Source organism: Mytilus trossulus, chromosome 9, assembly GCF_036588685.1.
Source record: "Mytilus trossulus isolate FHL-02 chromosome 9, PNRI_Mtr1.1.1.hap1, whole genome shotgun sequence".
NCBI lineage: Eukaryota > Metazoa > Mollusca > Bivalvia > Mytilida > Mytilidae > Mytilus > Mytilus trossulus.
Window position 1 is genome coordinate 845,053 of NC_086381.1, and position 24,564 is coordinate 869,616.

General features: G+C 32.0%; 1 protein-coding gene across 1 annotated transcript; it reads right to left on the reverse strand.

Annotated features, from left to right (window-relative positions):
• Positions 1 to 1,825: 1,825 nt before the first annotated feature.
• Positions 1,826 to 3,251, reverse strand: LOC134683464 (uncharacterized). The gene is made up of 2 exons (XM_063542782.1): positions 2,883 to 3,251; positions 1,826 to 2,302 (listed from the first exon to the last, which is right to left on the reverse strand). Exons 1-2 carry the CDS (start codon positions 2,991 to 2,993, stop codon positions 1,826 to 1,828), a joined length of 588 nt encoding a protein of 195 aa, XP_063398852.1. The 5' UTR covers positions 2,994 to 3,251.
• Positions 3,252 to 24,564: the final 21,313 nt, after the last annotated feature.

The following is a 24,564-nucleotide window of genomic DNA, read 5'->3' on the forward strand; positions in this document are numbered from 1 at the left end:
CTGCTAGATTGTTGCTACACCGTAATGAAAAGTTCACAACTAGGAAGCGGAAATTTGCACTTCGTAAATAAGGAAAGCAATTTAACCCCTTAATTATCAAGATGATACTGACATCTTAAGTAATGTTTTTTTTTCACCAAGTCTACAGTAGAGTTTTTAATTGTGTGACCCAAATTAAAAAAAAGTACGTGTATAGATGATTGTTTAACATGTAGGGAAGATTGAAGATAAGATATATTAAAAAACAAATTAAACAAATTTGTGTATACTTAATGATAAAGGTTAAATAAGACAAATTAACTAGTTTAACCCCGATGTATTTTCTTGCGCGTGTTCCAATTGGAAGTCCGGAACATTTTCAGTGTAATATTCATTGTGTATATTTATAAATTGAAATTTTGAACTAAAATGGTTTCTTGTTTCCTTTTTTTTGTGTACAATATATATCTAAAAATGCAGTATACATCTTACCTATAAGATTCTGCTTTCTAAAATCTGTAAAACAAAATAAAAAGAATATTTTTTTTACCATATTATTATGATCGTATTCATTTTGAATGAATAACACAGAAAAGCCTTTGAAATTATTTATACAGTGATCAGTCAGCAAATTAGGGTAAAAGTAGAAGACCGATGTTCGAAATTCATAAATCGATTGAGAAAAAAAACCAAATCCGGGTTACAAACTAAAACTGAGAAAACACATCTAATATAAGAGGAGAACTATTACACAACAGAAACACATCATTAAAATGTAACACACACAGAAACGAACTTTAATAGAAAAATTGTCATTTTCCGGACTTGGTACAGGACATTTTAAGAAACAAAATGGTTGGTTAAATCTGGTTTTGTGGCTTGCCAAACCTCCGGCTTTTACGGCATTGTTAAATATAACATTAAAATGACAACATTATATGAGAGGACTATAATACAAATTACCGAAAGAACATATAGGAAACACACAAATATTAGCTAACCAAAGGTACCAGGTTTAAAAATTAATACACCAGACGCACGTTGCGTCAATACAAATGCAACACACAGTTTTCGTCTGTAGAAATGGTCGACCAAATTTATATATAATTTAGTTTTCATTACTTGTATACAAACATAAAACATGCAAACATAAACATTTCTTTAGACATACTTGCATGACGGGTTCCACATGTGGAGCATCTGAGATCACCTTCGGTTTGTGGTTGGGTTGTGTTGCTTAGTTTATAGTTTTCTATGTTTTGTCAAGCGTACTATTTTGGTGCTTTGTCTTTAATGTTTTAATTCAGTTGTTTTTAAACGAGGTAAGCCAATTGCTACTAATTTTTACAGTTTTTACATATTTTTCATGTCGAGACATTGAATAGTCGACTGTACGGTTGTTTTCGTTTTTGAAGACTGCATGATTCTATAAGATTACTTTCATCTATACAATTGCACGATGGTGGAGTGTTGTCTCATTTTCAATCATACAACAATTCCTTATTTCCATAATGTCAATAGTTAAGGTATGCAACATGTTATCATAATTTTGATAGCCGTATCAAAGTTTTAAAAGAAACGCTTTCAATTCATTATTGATCCCTTTGTTACCAATTCCGGATGCAGTCTTCACTTAAAGTGAGTTTAATCACAATCGCTAAGAAAATGCCGTAACTCCGTCAACATACATTTAAAAGGCATACAATACCAAGTCAAGAATATAACAGTCGTTATCCATTTGTTTGATTTATTTGAGCTTATGAGTTTGTCATTTGATAAAGAACTTTCCTTATTTTAGTTTGCTCCGAGTTTACTATTTTTACTATTTTCATTTTTTGAATTCATTTCACTCTAACTTAGTACCTTGCTTTATTGATTTTGCCGCCTCAATGGCAGAAGTGTTTATAATATCTGCTCTAAGGTTGTCAACTTTATCCTTTATATCTTGTCCTGTCTGTTTTACATGTTTAATAATATCTGCCGTTGTTTCTTTTGTTTTTGACAGAATATTGCGCTCAGTCTGAAATAAATGTCCAATTTTTTCAGCATGGTTCTTTTGTTGGATGTCCCTCTCTTTTTCTATCGTCCCTATTACTACTTTGTTTTGCTTCTGCACTTCGTCGAGTTTTACCTCATTACTTTGTATCTTTTCATTTAAATTGTCATCCCTATTAGCAAAATCCAACTGCAAGCCTTCCAGTTGTTCCATAGTTGTTTTACTGTGAGACGAAATATTGGTGGTGATTGTAGTTTTTGTTTCCGAAATTTGCTGAACTATTTGATCAATGTTTTGTCTTGATTGTTCTCGTAGCGTACTAATTTCCTGTAGAAGAAATTGAAGATTTGTATCAGAAATGATTTTCAACTACAAATTTCATGAGGAAACTTACATAGAGCAAAGACAAAGGCATTTGTGTATAAAAAATGAGGACAACCATATAGCATAATGAGAGTGTCAGGTGTGCAACAGTAATATTCATTTAGAAACAAATTGGTATGAGTGTTGTTATTAACAAAAATAATTTACAAATATTTGTATTAATTGGGCATGACTTAAATACACTTTAATTGTCCTGTGTTTTAAACTGCATGTTGCGTTCGAATATCTTTTTGGTTGTCGCGTCTTTTGCCGGATGCATATCTAATAGTTTCAAATGTAATCTGTACAGAATGAAAGTTCAATTCGTCATTTTCTATATATGCGTGAATATTACTCCTGCCCTTCTGATCTCTTAATTTTGTTGAATACCACATAGCAAACAAATCTGGTTCTAGGAAATTGCATGTAGAATTTTGCGCTGGTTGTTTTTGCACTAATGAATGACTGTTGGATACAATGTGTTACATTTAATCTGAAATCAAGACTAGTGCATTATCTTTTATTTAATTTCTGCAAAACTTACTTTCGTAATATATTCGTTCCGCTGAATATCATATAATAAAGAATTTTGATATTGTTGACATATTGTTTCATCCATTGTCCTCACTTCAGCATCTCTGAGTTTCTGTTTCATTTGACTTTCTTTATTGCACGATTTTTCAATTGTAAGAATGGTAGCTTCAATTTGACTTTTGTAAAGTATATAGTCAGTATCTGAACATTTGGCTTCTTGCGCATGTCCATACAATTTATTCCGATGTCCAATAAGGTCATCAACTGCATGTCGAATGTTGCTATTCGGAGGAAAAATCGAGGCAAAATTAATCAGCAAACAACGAAGAAGTGTTAAATCCAGATGCTTTGTTGTAAGAGTGGCTTTTGCCGGACAACAGCAAAATTGTGCCACGCTTTTGTATTATGACAAGATAGTGTTTGTATAGATTTGTCTAGCAGTATATCTAATTGATCCAGATGCAAAACTCGACTCGCAGGAGTTGTAAGTTGTAATTTTTCATTTTTACATTGGCAACATGCATATCTGTTAATGCATAAATGGTATATATCATGCTGATTAAAGTTGATAAAATCCTCTAGTGTTTGATTGTTAGAGTTTAGTTCATTGTCTAACAACAACATCAGTGACTCCTTTCCATGATCAACAATTATTGTTGAAATTCTGTAGAAGTTTTCTCTCTCCTTCTGTGTGCTTAACCTAAAACAATGAAAAATGACAAAAGAAGAGTTAAATAACTAATTAACATAACTGTTTTGCAGAAAACACAGTTTGAACCAGTTTGGATTTAAATGCGATTAATGCATGTACAGAGAGAATCGCTTACTCGTGAGATTCCCTCATTTTCTTTGGTTACATTGGCTTGTATAGTAATTAAGTAAGTTAATTGTTTACTATAGTCTGTGACAGATGTAAAGGAACTTAATTTGACCTGTTGATACTGTTTATAATGCTTTTTGTTATTTTTTATTCACATGGATCTTTTCTGTATACCAGCTTTGATTATTTGTAATATCCAATTTTTCACTTATTCTTACTACATTTGTATAAACTTCAAGATTTTTTTTAAAACCGGTTTTTTTCTTAAGTGAGTATTGATCAATATTTTCGAAGGGTTAAGTATTTCTCAGTGGTGTCTTGCCATGGCTTGTTTGAACTTGTTTGTTTGCTTTTTGGTCTTGAATGTTTGTCTCTAATATTTTATTAACTGTGCATTTGTTTTCACATATCGCAGATCAAATTTATTCGTTCTTTGTGTATTAATTTACGTTTTTTGATTGAGTTAAGTCTGCCAATTGATATTTTATCGTGTGTTTTTCTATGTTGTGATGTTCTGCTATTGTTTCAGAAAAAGGGAGAAGGTTTGGATCCATTAAAACGTTTAATCCCGCTGCAAATGTTTGCACCTGTCATAAGTCAGGAATCTGATGTACAATAGTTGTCGTTTGTTTATGTAATATATAAGTGTTTCTCGTTTCTCGTTTCTCGTTTTTTTATATAGATAAGACCGTTGGTTTTCTTCCCGTTTGAATGGTTTTACACTAGTAATTTTGGGGCCCTTTATAGCTTGTTGTTCGGTGTGATATAAGGCGCCGTGTTGAAAGCCGTACATTCACCTATAATGGCTTACTTTTTAAAAAATTGTTATTTGGATGGAGGTTGTCTCATTGGCACGCACACCACATCTTCCTATATCTATTAAATATATTAATTTGTACATATAATTACATACATCATATTTTTATACGATTTTACTCTTGTTGTCCGAAATTGTGGTATAATACAATTTTTAGGTTTTCCTAACATTGCAAAATAGACGTTTAAAGTCAAACGGTGAACTCTTACCAAGTCAAATGCAAGATGGTACAACGAAGAAATTCATATTGTATAGTTTGCATTAATTAAAATAAAAGCCAACTATTAAAAAAAAACCCAAAAAACCCAAACACAACAGGATGTAAAAGAACAGAAACAGCTGCATAGCTTTAGGATAAAAAAAAAGAGCTTTAAGATAGCTGCCAGACTTATCAAAGATCAATTATGGCTGAGGGAATTCAAAGCTTAGTATTGTTAATTTTATATCTTAAAAATATACGAGCAATTTCAAACGTGTATTCAACTATTTTACATTTTTCTTATATACATGAAGTGTTCATTAATATCGTTTTATCAGTAATGGGTGCCACATGTGTAGCACGGTGTATCTTCTCTTCTGGAACACATGGGATGACCGCCGGTTTTTTGTGGGGTTTGTGTTGCTTATTTGTAAGCATTCTAAGCTAGATTTTTATGTTGTTCTTTGTGATTTGGCATGACATTGAATCATCATTAGTTTGAATGTCCCTTTGGTATATTTCGACTCTATTCTGAATAATGCATTACAGAAATTATGGAGCGTGGTCAACATTTTTTTATTTCATAACACTCAAGTGATATTATTGTTCAATTTGTAAAAAGAATAAACGGATAACTGTTTTATGAGATCATTTTTTTTTGCATTTTTATGAAAGACACTCAATCGTAATAAGTAACGACATGAGAATACATTGATATGAATAATTTTCAATTGACCAATTAGGGACTTTTTTTTCATGGAGATATCATTGAAAAATATACCTAACCGTATGAGTTTCAAAGTTTAATTGAAAGTAAATAAAAAACCTCACATAATGTTACTTTTATAAATGAATGTGTTATAAATCTACCTGTTTTGTTTTGTAGCTAGAAAAAGAATTCAGACACTATTTTTTCTATTTAACTTGATTTGCAGTACGTACTTTAAGAAAAATATTTTTTGAACAACCTGTATCTTAGGAAGAAATCTCGTGATTCCACATTTTATAAAACTAAAGGATAAGTAACACTAAATAATTCAAAACTTGGTGGTTATGTTGAACGAATCTATCCCGTCGAATAGAGATAAAGGATACCACATAAACAGTTGAGTCTGCCTCATTTCTTGACTTACATCTAGAAATTGAACATGAGGATCGATTGAAAACAAAAATTTGCGACAAAAAAAAAGATGATTCAGCTTCCCAATTATGACCTTCCATTGCCATGTTGCAACGTTCCAGCAACGACAGAGTACGGAGTATATATCTCCTAATTCAAACGGTACTCCCGGGCTTGTATTTACTGTCATACTTTACGAGAAAGAGGGTTGTGCTCACAAGCTAGGAAGCTAAACTTAAAATTCCAAATGATGAAGGTGAAATCATCCCTTCGTAAATTTTACGGACGCCATCACAAGTTTGTTGACCGTTATGGACTAATTAGTTATCAAAGGTACCCCGTTAATAATTTAATATGCCAGATGCGCGTTTTGTCTACATCAGACTCATTAGACGATGATTAGTGACGCTCATATCAAAATATTTATAAAGCCAAACCAGTACAAAGTTAAAGAGCCCTGAGAACTCAAATTCCAAAACTTTGTGCAACATACTGCTAAGGTAATCTATTCCTGAGTTAAGAAAAGCCTTCCTTTTTCGAATAATTCTAAGTTTTGTAACAGGAAATTTATAAAAATGACCATATTATTCATATTCATGTCAACACCGAAGTGCTGACAACTTGGCTGGTGATACATTGGTTGATGAAACGTCCACCAGCAATGTCAACGCCCCAGTAGTGTAAATAGTTATCAAAAGTACCAGGATTATAATTTAATATGCCAGACGCGTGTTTCGTATACATAAGACTCATAAGTGACGCTCAGATCAAAATAGTAATAAAGACAAACAAGTAGAAAGTTGAAGAGCTTTACCTAAAATTTCAAAACGTTGTGCCAAATAACCGTGTCACAGATGATATCTGATATGTTCCTTATGTCGTAACTACAACTACTATTTACCGGATTTTTAATAACATAAGCAACCGGGTGCCACATGTTGATCAGAATCTGATTACCCTTCCGGGGTACCTGAGATTATCACCATTTATTGTGCAGTTCGTGTTGCTTAGTCTTTAGTTTTCTATAGTGTGTCTTATATACTATTATTTGTCTGTTTGCCTTTTTCTTATTTAGCCATGGTGTTGTCATTTTATTTTTCATCTATGAGTTTGACTGTCCCTGTTATCTTTCGCTCCTCCTTTGTATATAAAAGAAAAACAAAAAAAATACAACATTAAAGGTACTAGGTTAATAAAGAATTACTCTGGAAGAACGTTACATCTACATGTTATTCCCCAGACTCGCTGGACTCAAAAGAAAAAAAAGGTCAACTAAAGGACTTAAAATTACTAATGATTATATTAGTCAATAAGTTTTGAAAATTAGAGTTTTGATTGTTCCTTGTTCGGATTTAACCATACTTTTTATGCTTCGCAGTTTTACAAGCTCGCGAACAGTTGTAGTAGGTATTGAATTTTCAAATAATTTGGTCTTCTGTATCACTAAAGAGTAAAAGTGGGGGCAATTAACGTTACTAAGGAAATATGGATGTAATGTTTCGAGTCAGAACTTTGCTCATTGTTGAAGGCCGCACGATAACCTATAGCTGTTAATTTTTGTGTCATTTTGGTTTCTTGTGGAGAATTGTCTCATTGGTAATAATACCACATCTTCTTTTTTTTTTATATATATCAAACAGAAATCATATAAATGAACTAGATGATTAGTTGTCTTTACTTTAATATACGAAAAAAAATAAAAGAAAATAACTTAAACTACAAACGATATGACATAAAACAATAACTTATCAGTATTATACATTTATAGCATCATAACGAAATACATGAATGTACAAATATCGAGACACGATTTATAGCAATGCGAATTCAAACTCACAAAAAGACGTAGAAATGTCCTCAGTTAGTTTGCATCAACCAATTCGTGATCATGTCCATACAATTTAGGGTGTGTCATTTTTAATCTTTCTTCCTCAAAACTTTGTTGGACCAGTTCCTACGTAAGGGACACACTCCTGTATATGAAGTCATTTTAAATGCTTTAATTTATTTTGTCATAATGACACCAGTGGACAAACAGTTGAAAATATCATTAGTGGGTTTGACTATTTGATAATTCGATGATAACTGCTATAATGTGGACCGCAGAACCGAACTTCATATGAATTGTCGGCCTCATTTTGTAATAGAGAAGGAAAGACTATATTTCCTGCTTTTTAAAAGGCCACAAACAGGACATGTGTACCCATACATTTACAAAATCTGAAGACACATAAACGCCATAGTTCAATGATGATAGTATGTAATAACTGACAAATGGGAAACAAAATGATCGATTTGATGATAGGTTCAAGTGCTGAGATATCCGTTAAATCTGTTTGCACAGTGAATTGGTATATGGAGATTTGAAATGAGTGGCAATGAAACAATCTCCATTCAAGTGACAATTTCTAAAATTTTATAGGCAACGAACATGTATGTGATATAAAAGAGGGACCAAAGATACCAAAGGGACAGTCAAACTCATAAATCTAACAATAGTACACATGAAACAACATAGAAAACTAAAGAATAAACAACACGAACCCCACCGAAAACTAGGGGTGATCTCAGGTGCTCCGGAAGGGTAAGCAGAATCTGATCCACATGTGGCACCCGTCGTGATGCTCATGTGATTACAAATCCGGTAAATAGTCTAATTCGGTAGGTCACATTCATGAAAGGGAAGGGGATTGTAGTTACGACGTAAGGAACATATCCGATATATCATTTGTAAAACGATTATTCCATAACGGTTAACCAACTCGTGATGGCGTCCGTAAAATTTACGAAGGGATGATTTCAACTTCACCATTTGGAACTCTTGGTTTAATAGCTTCCTTGTGAGCAGTAACACTCTATCAAGAAAATCATTGATATAAGTTATTAAATAAAGCAAATTATTGTTTGATAGCTTAATATGATACGTTACGCTAGAGCTAGTTCAAAGTACATTGATTGTGTTGAACGAGGACTACTGCTTTCTCAAAAGTTACTAAGACAGGGCTATGCATCAATCAAATTAAGGTCATCACTCAAGAAACTTATAACAAAAGTGTGTCGGAAATAAAATCTGATATTCTTCCTCAGTCATAATAACCTTCCATCATTACCGAACTGAACAAAGAAATAACACAACGGGTGCAGGAAACGCCTACCCTTCCGGAGCACCTGATTTCACTTCTAGTTTTTAGTAGAGTTGGTGTTGTTTCTTAATTATTATTTGTAACTGTTGATGTAAATGTTCTTTGGTTTTGTGCGTCTTTGTTTACTTCTTGGTTTTGATTGTTACCGTCTTGAATGATATGAAAAAATAAGTTCTATCTGGTCGTAAAATAAAGGTCAGTTTTAAATAAATCTTGTCATGTGAGTTAAAAACAAGTAAGATAACAGGGTTTCAACATTGAATCCCATCGGAATAAAAGAAAAAAGTTATGATAAAATATCAGTCCATTACACTAAACGGAATGTTTGTAAACTCCCTTTAATTATCATCATTATCACAATCTTCACTGGTCTTTGGGTCGAGTGTGTCCTCCCTGACAAGAGAGAGAAACCACGACATTGGAATGACGGATTCACCAGGCGAATTGGTATACCTTTTTGTTTCTTTTACCTTTTTCAAAAATGTTTTATATCGCTTAATATGACAATATAGTTTTCCCATCCCAGTGGGACACATTTGTTTCGCATAATTCTTTCGCGATCGAAAATTAGTAAATCCCTTATGAAAATAAACTAAAAAGTGAATGTCATTAGGTGATTCAATAAAAAATGCACCTTGAATTAACAATTCGTAAATTTCAATTAGTTTTAACAAAAGCTGTTCAATGCATTTGTTGTCTTGAATTTTCAAAGCTAGATTGTATACGCATGCTCCATACTCCTGGGTCTGTATTTTATAATCTACTCCATCTTCCAAATCGGTACCGAACAAAATGTGTTCCTCAAACTTTTTTTCTATAATCGCCATTAATTGAGTACTGTTTTTATCAGTTTTGTATATTTCACTGTTTATTACTTCCCAGAGGCCAATGATTGTCTTAATGCTTCCAAAGATTAATAAGTTTGTTTGCATGAAATCTATGAAACAGGAAATAACGTCCTTTCGTCTACCTTTGGCCGACATTCCGTCGATAATATAGCGAATTTTACGATGGTTTTCATTACCTTTATATGTGTCTAGAATTTTGTCTAGGAATCTATTTACAAATTCATAATTTCCTTCATCTACTCCAATTATATATAAAAAGTTTCCGATTCCCACTATTATTTTATAATTTTTGTTTTCGTCGATGAAAGAAATAAGTTTTTCTTGAAGCGACTTATCGTCTAGTTGATAAAATTTATTATGTTTGATAGTCGAACTCTCTGGTTTAAAAATTAAACAAAACACATTTATTTCAGCAAATTTTAAAGACCAATCACGACTAAAGTTGGAATTGACTTTTAAATTTATTAAACAGGTGCCCCTTCTTGTAAGCCCATTGATAAACTGTTTTATTTGCTCTTGTGGTGGTGAAAGTGTAGAAAGTTTTTCAAGACATATTTTGACGAATGAAACATACCGCCATTCAATAATGCATTTTCGAATATATTCTCCTGTCATTTCTGGATAGCCACGAATAAACCGATATATGAAATCACCGATTTCGCTTTCTTCTTCTGAGTCACTTATATCGCTGCCAGCATCTTCTGTTTGTAGACCTGGAAAGGTGATACAGTCATCTGTACTTCTGTGACTACCAGAATCTTCTGCCTGTAAATCGAATAATCTATTGACATCATAGCTAATGTCTTCATTGCCTGGATCATCTGTCTGTAAATCGGATAAGCTTGTAACGTTATCGATACATTCAGATTGATCGCTTTCATTAAAATTGCTTTGTTCATGGTAGTCGTCTTCATCATCTTGACCTTCAATTGGCAGAGGAAACCATGGATGAGATATTCCTACAACTTTTACCATTTCACAGTTATTTATTAGAAAATCTTTTTCTAAATAATAACATAGCTTATCAATGACAATTTTAGGGTCAACATGGATAACGGATGACTTAGGGTCAGGTTGCTTTAAGCTAGGTCTTATATATTGTAAAATTAATTCGAAGTTGCAGATGTCCAAATTCATCAATATTTCAGGACATTCGTTACCGAATGAAACAAGAACTGCATCAAGAACAGCTTGATGTTTAAACATATACGCTTTTCCTAATGGATCAGGACAGTAATTGCGGTAGAACTCATTGTACCTAGAACTGTGAATCAGGTATCCACCTTCAAGTTTACGTATAGCTTGTTGGACTAATGTTTTTCGAATCTTTGTATCCCTGTGATCAAATAAAGACAATATCCTCTTGAACAGTTGATCATTTTCAATACGACTTTCTATTATGTTATTATCTAAGAAATTATGTTTTAAAGCTGTATATACCAATACACAGTATTGATATCGACATGACAATTTTTCAAAACTTTCTGAGAAAAGATCATTTATCTTATTTACTAAGGATTTGTTAGTGTTACGGAAATATGCAACACCGAGTAATGTCAGTGATTTATCGCTGCAAAACATACGACACGTTTCCGGAAATCCTACATACGTGTCACTCATACAACATTGATAAATTGTGTCGGTACAAATTCGAATTGTACCGCATGGTAACTGCTTTACATCACTAGAACATTCAGATGAACAACCAGGCAAAGAATCGAAGGCAAAACATACATCTTTCTTCATTTGACCTTTGCATGGATTGATGGAATTATGTCTCATGTGACTTAAAAGAATGGTAATACGTTCTTCATCAGACAGTCTGCAATCATCATCCAAATTGAGAATACATTTCTGATGAAATATTTCATGCTTGACTAAAATGTTTTCCTCGCATGTAGGTTCGTTTCTTATTGTAAACAATATTTTCAAAAGTGCAGACGTCTTTAAAAAAATGGACAAACTATCAAGAATATTTCTATGGTCATCTTCGTAAAATTCAACGCTTGACCTACCAAACAGATCTTCTACAACAACTAACGTTTTTTTCATCTAGAGAAATTAAATCTCTGTACTTTATAACATCTTTGTCTGAGAAGAAAAGCGGAATGTATCCTTCATCTTGGTAAATGGATGCTAAATGAAGAGCTATCTGTGTCTTTCCAAACCCTCCTTTTGCTAACAGAATCAAGAGGTTTTGATCTTTCAATATAATTCGCGCGTTATCAAGACCACTTGTTTCAACAAATGTCTGATCACCACGATGTTCAAGGATTCTCGCAGTGCTGTGATCTAGATAAATGCAAAGAAACAGAATGTATATCACAATTTACCATTTGAATGGGTTTCTCTGTATATATCACCACGTTAAATATGAAATGTTGCCTTTGTAAAAACGCCATTATGTTAAACATGTGATTAAAATATTTAAGTTGTTATAAAAAACACCGAAGAGAAAAATCATTATTGCTAGGAATTGAACACATAATACACATAATTTTTATCGTTATAATTGAAAACAAAGCTTTATTGGGATCAATAGGATGCACCATGTGTACATGTGTTATTATTGTTTTTCAAAAAGTTGAAAAAGATATCATGGAGCTCGAAATTTAATTTAAACAGTTAACTCTATGACATGGAGACCAACTTTTGGAATTGCAAATATATTTAAAACAAATAAACACAAAATGTCAAGATAATGAAAAGACATTTAAAATTGTGAACATCTGACACCTACTTCTAGATTTTCTCACATCATGCACGCTAGAGCACTAAGTTTGGAAGTATAAAAAGGCGAGTAGCAACTTAACTAAAAAGGAATTAAAAATTATATTCACATTTAATGAAGGGTGTGTTGCGTAATAGAGGAGTAACCTTATTTTCATTATAATTCCTTAACTTAACAAAAGGAAGTTTAGCAAAGTATGTGATAAATCATATTAGTACAGAATCACTGACCACTATATCTATTCACAACATGTCATTTAATAGTATACGGCTGGATATCTAAAAAAGGAGCAGATATTTGAAATACCCAATATACTAAGACAATCATGTTAACCAGTAATTATCAAGATGATATAGCTATATTACGCATACACAGTGTCGATATCGTGTCTTCTTTCTCTCACATTAGGTTTAAAAGCTATAAACTGAATGTTTGTATAAGTGCGATGATTGTTTAATTTGTCGTAACTTTTTGAAAGAAAGTCTTGTAATCAGTGTTTAAAATCTGCGCATATGTTGAATAATTCAGGTGTACTAGTTAAAATTTTTTGTGTTTTCGTAAAAGGGGGAACTTAAGTCTCTTTTATTGTAACATTTTGTGTATTCACACTGATATAGGTGACATGGCAACAGCGTTAGAGCAGATACTATAGTTTCTGCAGATCCACGTTTTTATACTGCAACCAGTTGTTTTTATTTCCTAACAATAGTAACAAAGCTATATTTTTATAATGTCAATTTAATCAAGGAACACTTTCTCCACAATCAGGGGTGCATTAAGGGATGAAAAGGAGTTTGACATTTGTGTTTCGATTTTAAAAACTATCAACTTATTAATTTAAGTTGCAGTATAAAAACAATATTAGTTCAATGTCAGAAAAATATAAACTTTTTTGTACTCGGCTCAAAACTGTGGATGGGCTTTGTAGAACCTCGCCCTTCCCAAGTTTCTCAGCATCTTACAAAAAAGTTTATATTTTCCTGACATTGACCTAATGTTGTATATAAATGTGAATTCCAAATGAGTAAAATATTGTCAGCTTTACAATACATATTTATAATGACATTTTGTACTTGAAAACGATAAAAAATATCTCACCTATAAGATTTTGCTTTCTGAAATCTGTAATATAAAACAAAATTACACTGTTTAATTTTTCTTTTATCAAAAAACTTATAGTAGTCGCATTTAGTTTAAAAGATGCATAACAGGGAAAAGTATCTTAAATTATTTAAACACCAATAAATCAGTATATTCAACAAAAAAAATCTTTAAGATAACATTATATTTATCTTCGTTGTTTTAAAGCAAAAACATGTAAATATTATTATTTCTATGAACAAAATTTGTTTTAGAAAACTGTCTTTGTGTATTTTAAGGAAAATATCAATGAAAGACTTATCGTCTCAATATGTGTTAAACTCAAAATAACGGCTTTTCTGTGTTTTTCAAAACCTTTCAGCATTTGGGATTCAACTTTGTATTTAATTTGGGCCTTTTTAAATGTTTTTGTTACTGACAATGGTAAATTGGTATCTGTGACACGAAATTAGATAAAAACCAATGGGTTTGTCAAAGTGACAATCACCAAAGTATTAAACAATGAAACTCTTATCAACATAAATTTGACTGGCGTTGAATGTATTTATCAAACTTAGTTATAAGTATTTAAAAATAACAAATTTACCTAGGCCTCCTAATTTGGACGCCTCACTGGACATAGTTTCTTGAAGATTTCCACTTAGGTTGTCAAATCGATCTTTTATCTCTTCCCTTGTCTGTTTTACATGTGTATGTATACCTTCCATTGTTCCGTCTATTTTCGAAAGGCATTGACCCATTTGCTTATTGTTTTGTCTCGATTGTTCTCGTAGCATATGTATTTCCTGCAGAATAAGTGAAAGATAAATTAACTTTCAAATAAAAGAGGGACGAAAGATACCAAAGGGACAGTCAAACTCATAAATCTAAAACAAACTGACAACGCCATGGCTAAAAATGAAAAAGACAAACAGAAAACAATAGTACACATGACACAACATAGAAAACTAAAGAATAAACAACACGAACACCACCAAAAACTAGGGGTGATCTCAGGTGCTCCGGAAGGGTAAGCAGATCCTGCTCCACATGCGGCACCCGTCGTGTTGCTTATGTGATTACAAATCCGGTAAATAGTCTAATTCGGTAGGTCAAATTCATGAAAGGGAAGGTGATTGTAGTTACGACGTAAGGAACATATCCGATAATTTCATAACAGAACACGTAGAACACCCTTGAACATTTGTGTTTCAATAAAATTAGTATGAAACTATAAAGTACTACAAATTCTAGATTAATCAATCAGATTTGAATAGCTAGGAGTGTTAATATTTAGCTATGATATACGAATATGTGTATGAATAGAGCTTGACATAAAGACAATTTAATTGTTCAGTGATTATAACCCTATTGTTTTACCTTCATACATCTTTTGTAATTCGAGTCGTTTGGCTGCTCATTGTTTAATAAATTGACATTATAAAAATTAATCCTTAAAAGCTGTTTACCTTTCTGATCTCTTCATGATGTTGAATATCATATAGCAAACAGTTTTGGAACTGTTGACATATTGTTTCATCCAATGGTCGAATTTCAGCATCTTTCAGTTTTTGTTTCATTTCACTTTCTTTATTACATGATTTTGCAATTGTAAGAATTGTAGTCTCTACTTGATTTTTATATTGTATGTAGTCAGTATCTGAACATTTGGCTTCTTGCGCATGTCCATAAAATTTATTCCGATATTCGATAAGGTCATCAACTGCAAGTCGAATGTTACTATTCTGAAGACAGATCGAGGCAAAATTAATCAACAGACAACGAAGAAGTGTTAGATCCAGGAACTTTGTGGTAAGAGCGGCTTTTGCTGGACAACAACAAAATTGTGATGAGATTTTTATATTATGACAGGACAGTCTTTGGCCATTTTTGTCTAGTATTATGTTTAATTGATCAGGATGTAGAACTCTACTCGCGGGAATTGTAAGTGGTAATTTTCTGTTGACACACTGGCAACATGTATATCTATTAAAACATAAATGATATATGTCATGCTGGTTCAAGTTTATAAAATCCTCCAGTGTTCGATTGTTAGAGTTAAGTTCTTTATCTAACAACAAAATCAACGACTCTTTTCCATGATCAACAATTATTGTTGAGATTCTGTAGAAGTTCTCTCTCTCCTTCTGTATGCTTAACCTTCAATTTAAAAAAACAAAACAAATTAAAAACTTTCATAACGATTGCTCTGTCTTTCTTGTTATCATACCTGTAGTTTATGACAGTAAAAACACTGTATACACACCCTATATTACTCGTTTTGAATTTCATTTCATATAGTGTAAGTGTACTTTTATTTGTGGCTATCGACTTTCGTGGTTTGAGCAAAAACTGCATGTTAGTTAATACTTAAATCCGTTGATTTTTGTTTCTGAGTCAAATCGAATAAACAATTTGTAGCCCTCCAAAACAATACCTCTTAATATAAGAATAACAATTCTATTTAATCGTGTTTCTAATTATTTGCACTAACTTCTTCTTTCATTACAGCCAACATCAATAAACGTTAATATAGAATAAAGCATTTTTTGTTAGGAATTTATTGATGTGAAAATTTGTCCAATTTACTCCCAAACATATAATATGTTTGTGGTTGACTTGGTCTAGTTTACACACCAACAAATCTAGAATGGAAATGAAGACTTTGTCAAAGAGACAACAGCCCGACCAAAGATCAGATAAAAGTCTGCAATGCAGTGGAAAATTCCGCAACCGAAGTATTGCCTCAGCTGGCCCCTCAATAAAATATATACTAGTTCAGTGAAATGGACGTGTTACTCATCCCAAAAACATACAAATGAACTCTAATAAAAAAAACCATACAAGATTGGCAAGGTTAAGGAGTTTTGCTACTCAGTTTCAAAATAACAGGCTTTTCATAACAGTAGTATATATTGATATGGGATTAATAAAGGAACTAAAAAAGGCAAGAAAGTTTTTACACGAATGAAGTCTACATCTGATGATCAACATAATAACAATCTTCATTGATGTTAATTGGGACAAAAATATGGAGTTGTACACTTATTTCTTATAAAATAAAAATGGCAAGTAGAATATGATTTTATAACGTGTCATAATTATGTGGAGATAAAACGATCACTTCATAATCGCATACAAATATCATCAGCAGAATGCTGACTTTTTCTCCATACAAAACTGTTTTTTATGATTTGAATGCATTGGTAAAGTAAAAACACCAATGGATGAATTTGTGGTGCTTCTAAAATACTTAATTGAATATGGGCGAACACATACATTTGTAATGGCTATAGAATCTTTTTGTCTTTTTTTGGAGAGGAACAACATTAGCAATACGTTATTTGCCCAAAATTCACATTAAAAATAATAGGTTATGCTCAAGGCTCTAATTGTAGGAAAAAGAACATCCCATACACAGTGTTGTGGAAATGACAATACCCCTCCCCAAGAGCACAAACACAAGACAAAGACAGCCTTTGTTTTTTTTTTTTTTATAGTATTGTCAAAAGAACACAATTGTCTTTAATAACATAATATAACATCTAAAATAAGTAAATAATCCTGTATATGTTGCGTTTCGTTACATAATATGACCTGACACTCAATCGTTTGGATTGCAATACATATTTATTTTCAGGGACTCACATAAGATATTTACTTTTTTTTCGAAATAAATAATCACAAATTGATCCAATCGTCGTACATGAGAGTACACAATATATGTCAATCAAGTATTGATTAAACATTCACATTTATCAATATGTTCTACTGAACAAAAAAGCCGAAAGCGATTATATATCTTTAAAATATGATTTAATTGCTTTTACATACATTCATTTCATACATTTGAATTGTGCATCCAACTTTAAAAAATTAATATACACATACAAGGACGACGACCTTTCTTCATAAAAGAAGTTGTGGACCATGGTATATATGATTTCAATAAGATATAGTGTAATGATTTCAATTACATAATATGTCATTCTACAGTACAACCTATATTGATAATACGTTTGATTTATTGTATTGTTATACTCCAAGTGATATGAATAAATAATTTGAATAACAAAAGTTTTATTTATAAACATAACATTATGATATTGCTACTGGTTTGATTTTTAATAATGAAAATCCCGTAGAATAAAGCGATTAACTATGATTGTTTTGTCTCTACCATTGAGTGATGTTAAAATATGTGGAATACAACGTGAATGGTATATGTTCGAAACAACGATGTAAACATTCCTTTTCCTGAATATCTCATGTTTTATTTCTAAATATCTTCTTGTTGCAAAATTACCACTTTGTAGATTTAATCAATCATTGTCAAATTCGAGAATTTGGTTAGATCAAACCAGGGTAATACTGTGTTATCGGCGGATGAAGATAAAGGTGTAAATTTGAAATTATACTTTGATATATAATTGACAAATTTAATAAATCAATGCCATTGTAAATAAGTATGGTGTTCATGAAATTGAATTATTCATGCACGAAAAAAAGATAAATATATAATGACAGCCAGATTGTTCACCATTTATTTATTCGTTGTCAATTGGAATCATTTTATATAAAGTTTTTTTCCGATCTTTTGCTAAACAAATAAAACAGTTCGTGATATTTAAACCCTGATTAAAAAAAAAATTCCGCATAATTACATCGTCTTTTATTGTGACAGTCACGAATAATGAAGGTTTATATTTTTTTTTACAAATGGCTAATTCATTGACGTAACATTTTTCTTTCATATTTGTCATAAAACATACACTAAGGTATAAAGATACGTTTCAGGTTAAATTATAAATATGTATATGTGTATATTATGTATACAATGATAGAAAACACTCACATTTTATAATTGTTTAATCTTTACTCCAGTGACATATTACTAAAGGCTTTTTTTATATTCTTGTCGTCAATGTTAACAGTACTCAACGAAGAAAACAGGAAGTGACGTAATATATTGAAAATGTTTACCTATCAATATACATAGAATTTATTTCAATACAAAAAAGGACACAAACCAATATTTATCCGGTCAACGATGCAGGTAGGCACTTGTAAAGCACCTGTTAAACATACATAGCATCGGTGTTTACATGAATTTCAATAAATTAAATGTGGTTATTTTTATAAATAAAACTCGTTTCTCTTTTCTTTATATAGATTAGTCCGTTGGTTTTCCCGTTTGAATGGTTTAACACTAGTAACTTTGGGGCCCTTTATAGCTGGTTGTTCGGTGTGAAGCAAGGCTCCGTGTTGAAGGCCGTACATTGACCTATAATGTTTTACTTCTTTAAATTGTTATTTGGATGGGGAGTTGTCTCATTCGCACTCACATCACATCTTTCATCTATCATCATAGATACCAGGACCAATTTTTTTATATACGCCAGACGCGCGTTTCGTCTACAAAGGACTCATAAGTGACGCTCGAATAAAAAAAAATAATAAAAAGTCAAAATAAAGTACGAAATCGAAGAGTATTGAGGACCAAAACTCCTAAAAGTTTTGCCAAATCCAGCTAAGGGAATCTATGCCTGCTTACAAAACATTGAATTTTTCAAAAAAACTAAAAATGTTCTTATCCTAACCATAGATTACCTTAGCCGTATTTGCACAACTTTTTGGAATTTTGGATCCTCAATGCTCCTCAACTTTGTACTTGTTTGGCTTTATAAATATTTTGATATGAGCGTCACTGATGAGTCTTATGCAGACGAAACGCGCGTCTGGCGTACTTAATTATAATCCTGATACCCGTGAAAACTACTATGAATAGCTCATAAACACGTTTCAAATCTTTATTTTTGTCATTTTTACCTATATAATCTGGTTTTGTTTGTTAACGCATCGTTGTCAATAAAATGGAATTTGATGCGACTTTCATACAAGTGAGAGGATAACTAGCTATACAACCATTTTGAACATACAAAAGTGCCTGTACCAAGTCAGGAATATGATAGTTGTTATCAATTCGTGTGTTTGTGTTTGAGCTTTTGATTTTGTTATTTGATTAAGGACGTTCCTTCCGCTTTGAATTTTCCCCGGAGTTCACATCATTTTTGTGATTTCATCACAAAATGATTTTAGCGAACGATTTGGTTCTTTTTCTATAAAAATTCGTCGGAAGATACTTAGACATTGTTGATAAATGTTCGGCATCACCTCACACATAATACACGATGGTCCTGAAATTAAGATTCTATGTACAGACGGTGATTATCATCTAAATATATTGCTCTTTTTTGTGTGATTGTTAATCATTATTTTTACTGTATATTCTGTTGTTTGTGATATCCATTTGACGTGACTAGCAGATTCCAAATCATCAAACAGTTTGTTTATAAGTTATGATATTTGTCCACGCAGAGTATTTGGTGAAACACCAACCTTATAATCAATACATTGGATACACTTTATAAACGGGTACAACTCTTCAAAACGTTTTATGTTAAAAAAGAAATACATAATATGTTTTTTTTAGGAATATTTGTAAACCTCAACATTTATATTGGTAATCAAAACATCGAAACGTGTATCATATATACAGGAGAAATTTATAATTTCAAATCTTAAATCGTCCCATTGTCTTAAAATCTAGTTCTGAAAGGACAGCTAATCTCAAATAAGTTTAAAAATTACCCATAGGGAGCCGTGTCTGTTGCTTCGTTAACTTCCCCTTCTAGGCCGGTGACCAAAGTCGGATTTATGAAATTTTAATCGTCAAAAATGGTATACGGCTATATCATATATCATTGGATTCGGCAATATGTGAACTTTGAGATTATTCTGGTCGTCAAAAGAAAATATGGTGCAGTTTTTCAGAAATCATGATCAAAGATCACATGTCATGTTCAAGGAAAAACAAAATTGAATATCTAACTTCAATTTTAATACCCTTTTTACTGTAGAATGATTAAAAGCTGGAATCTATTTTCTTCTTTTTGACTTTTCCATAAAAAAAGTGGAAACAAATCATTAAATGAGATTTCCGAACACACGTATTCGACTTTACTCAAAGGGGGGTAGATTTCAAATTTATATGATGTATTTTTTTCAATTTACGAGAACAACGTCCGTCAAAACTTAACAAAATTTATAGAAAACTATGAGTAAATATGTATTTATTAATATAAACATCGAGAATACCTCGATGAAAGTGAAAACTTAGGTTTTTGCCATAAATGTTGAACTCGGTACATGCAAAATCACAACAAAAATTATGTCAAAACATACTTATCTTGAGTTTTTACAATGTCAGGACGATTTCTATTGAATTTGTTTTTATAAATAGGATAAATAAATCCTTTTAAAATAAATTTACAACTTTAAAAATATATGTTTTATGATAGAACAGCCTTTTATTCGTTTGAAATGGAGACAGTTTCGGTTTCAATCCCAAACTAAGTAACGCAAGATAATATTTCGGTTTCTATGCAGGATACTTTATCAAGCAATAAATATGCAAGATGTCTTTGGTAATGTGGGAACGTTATTACGATGTTCTGACCATAGGCTGGAATACTGTGTGTTCGTAATTAAAGGTTTAGAAAATCTCGAATGTCAGTAATGGTCCATAGTGTTTAAAGAACACGGCAAAATTCTGAAGCCACGAATTTTATAATAATATTTCGAAAATGAATGTTAAACCTCGGACATTCAACGTGTTGTGCATTGCAAAAGAGTGGTGGTAAACTGTTTGTTTGATATAGCGAGCTTTTATCCAGCATTATTGTACATCAATTTCAAAACATTTCATCATTGTAAAATACTCTTTGGTCGTATCAATCTATAAATAGGGGACATACACGTCTGAAACATTAGAGCACCTCTAAGACAAATATCAAAATAACCTTGAGCCGAGGCTCCGTGTTGAAGGCCGTACTTTAACCTATAATGGTTTACTTTTTTAAATTGTTATTTGGATGGAGAGTTGTCTCATTGGCACTCACACCACATCTTCCTATATCTATTGTATATATAAAAAAAAAATGTGTCCAAAATACACGGATGCCCAAAAATACACGGACGACAGTATACCCTAGTCATGATCACATGACTGTAGTCTGCAGAATATTTCCGATTGTCGAGGTCGTTGTGCCCTTCAGTCTGGTCTATATAATTAATTTGATATCTGAACTAGGGTAAGCATTTCTATCGTACTGCTGATGATAAAAAACTTTCTTCTGTGAATGTTCTTGTGATACACAATACAGTTTGCTTCCCAGTATAAGTATGTAGTGGCTGTATGACAAATTAGCATAAGACGGTTTATACTTTAATGTTCTGTTTTAAAAAATGAAATTCCTTGTCTTGGTTGTAGTTTTATTACAATAGATGCAAACATATAAATGAGAGACGAAATATACCAGAGCCCGCCCGGGGACATTAAAGTCATTAGTCGAAAATAAACTGAAAACGCCATGGCCAAAAAAGGAAACACCCATAGACAAACAAAAGTACACAGAGCACAACCTTTGATAGACTTGACTTCGATTTCTTGACTTAAACCGGCTGCTATTTAATCTGTATGTATCAAGGAAACATTAGAGGAAACAGCAGTTTACCGATGTTTATGTTTTTAAGGTAGGGAAATTTTCAGATCTGATATGATACGTAGTATCTAAAAATCTTAAATGGCAAACAGATTTTACTAGCTAGTTGGGTCACGACAGAGCTTAAATATAACCATGATAACTTTATTCGTGAAACGGTGATATACAAAATAATGTTGTGTCTTTTTCAGTCGCCAGTACTTTTCATAATTTTAAAAGTACATGTCACCCAAAAAAATCAACTTTCGAAACTAACATGTCACAATCGAACCAGAATCTGCTAAACCTTTCGGGGGGGGGGGGGGGGGGGGGTTGGGCACATGAGATAACCCCTAGTTTTAAGTATGATTCGTGTTGATCTTTAGTGGTCTATGTCGAGTTTTGTAAAATTTTGTTTGTCTTTTACGTCGTTCTTATGTTTGAATATAGTATTACCTTTGAAATTTGCAGCCTGATTTAATTAGTTAGGAGAAAATCCCTGCTCATGAAGTTTGTATTGACTTAACATGCACGAGCGGAAGGTATCATTTGAGATAAGTACTCATTATACGATAGCGCGGGTGAGTGTACTTACATTGAGACATGATGGGGAATTTGACAATTGGGAAGTAAAAATCGGCCTCTTAAGTACAGATTTTGTTTGTCGTCGCCAATCTGTCTCAATATCAACATGCAGAACAAAATATAAAGCAAACATTCTAGTTTCTGTAGTATTCTTAATCACAAGTAGACTGGGGAAATGTTAGTACTGACTTACAGATGTGTAGGCAAATGATATCTGAATTTCAAATCAAAGAACTAAGCAAAATGGTTAGCTTTCGGTCTTTGGAAACAGGTTCTGCATTTCATATCGCAGTGCGAACTGTAAATATTATTATGTTATGCAGATTAATGCATCATTTGTATCCACTTTTATTATAAACAATTTTCAAACGAATAGAACTAACCATAGATATCCACAATTGTCGGGCAAATTTCATCATTACACCCAAAATATCCCGATCTGCAGTAAGCGGTATAATAAATCAGTTATTCTACTTCCGCATTTAAGAAAATAACAATATGTAAGGGATTAAACTGAATGTTCGCTTACTTTTAATATTCAAGCCAAGTTTCAACGGACTTTCTAGTTTTGTTATCTTTTTGGGGATTTTGTCGAATCCCTATTTCTTAAATAAACAACTGCCTCTTATATAGATAAAATTATATTAACACAACATTAAAAAAGAATAATGGACACCCAAATAACTCATCAAAACAACAAAACATCAACAGAAATAAGTTATATCAAATATTACAGAAAAACTATGTATTCAGCCCAATCATGGACGAGACACAACTATCCGGAATTTTATCAAGTAAATGATTGAATAGCAGAGGTTCTTTAAAGTTTAAAAAAGATAGTTTTAAACAATCTTACCTTATAAAACATGTGTTTATGCAAAGAAAAAAATAAGTCTTATTACTTTATAGTAAATACGATATAATCCATTCACCAGCGCTTTATTGTATGATGTTGGAATCGGGTAAAACACAAAATTTTCCCGTTAACAGTAGTTTCTACCTTCATAATTTGTCATCAAAAGTCTTTTAGGATTATCTTTTTCGTCTAATGCATAGAACATTATGTCTGATGTCTAAATAAAACAAAAAATAAAAATATTCGAGGGCAGCTTTTGAATAAAAAGCAAAACTGCATGCCACTAATGATCTGCATTTGAGGTCAAATATGCTGACTAAAAGCTTAAATAAAAAAAAAACCTGCACCATACGTTTTTTGACGACCAATATTAAATTCAAGTAAAATCATTTTTCTGGCACTGTTCCAATTTTTAGCCGTATACCATGAAGTAAAATTAAACTCTTTTAATAATCGACTTTTTCCTATTCTGTCACCCCACTATTCCTGATGATACATATTAATAGAACTAATGGTTTACCTTTTTAAATTGTTATTTGGATGGAGAGTTGTATCATTTGCACTCACACCACATCTTCTTATATCTATAAACCAGATAAGTTTGGAATTTTGATGAAAAGACATAACTAATATATAAATATATGAAATTTAATATGCTAGCTTCTTTCATTTTCTTGTACTAAAAAAGTTTCTGAAGAAACTCCGACTCATGTGAACATAGGAAGATGTTAGTAAGAAGAAGAGCACAGTACATCGAACGCTTGAGATAAAATGCATCACCATAGGGTTTCTTACAAGGCAAACGCACAGTATAACACAGGTAGTATCAACCTAACATCACACAAGTTGGTTTCCTACAAACGACAGGAAGAGGTAAAAGGAAAAAGAATGAGTGTCTCCACGAGGGATAAGATTGTTGTATAAAATGTAGTTAATGTGCATTACCGTTT

Excerpts from the sequence above, each read along its gene's own strand:
- LOC134683464 (XM_063542782.1), bottom strand. The coding sequence starts at position 2,993 with ATGAAACAGAAACTCAGAGATGCTGAAGTGAGGACAATGGATGAAACA. Across the intron at positions 2,303-2,882 it reads GGAACGAATATATTACGAAA|GAAATTAGTACGCTACGAGA; the intron begins GTAAGTTTTGCA and ends TTTCTTCTACAG.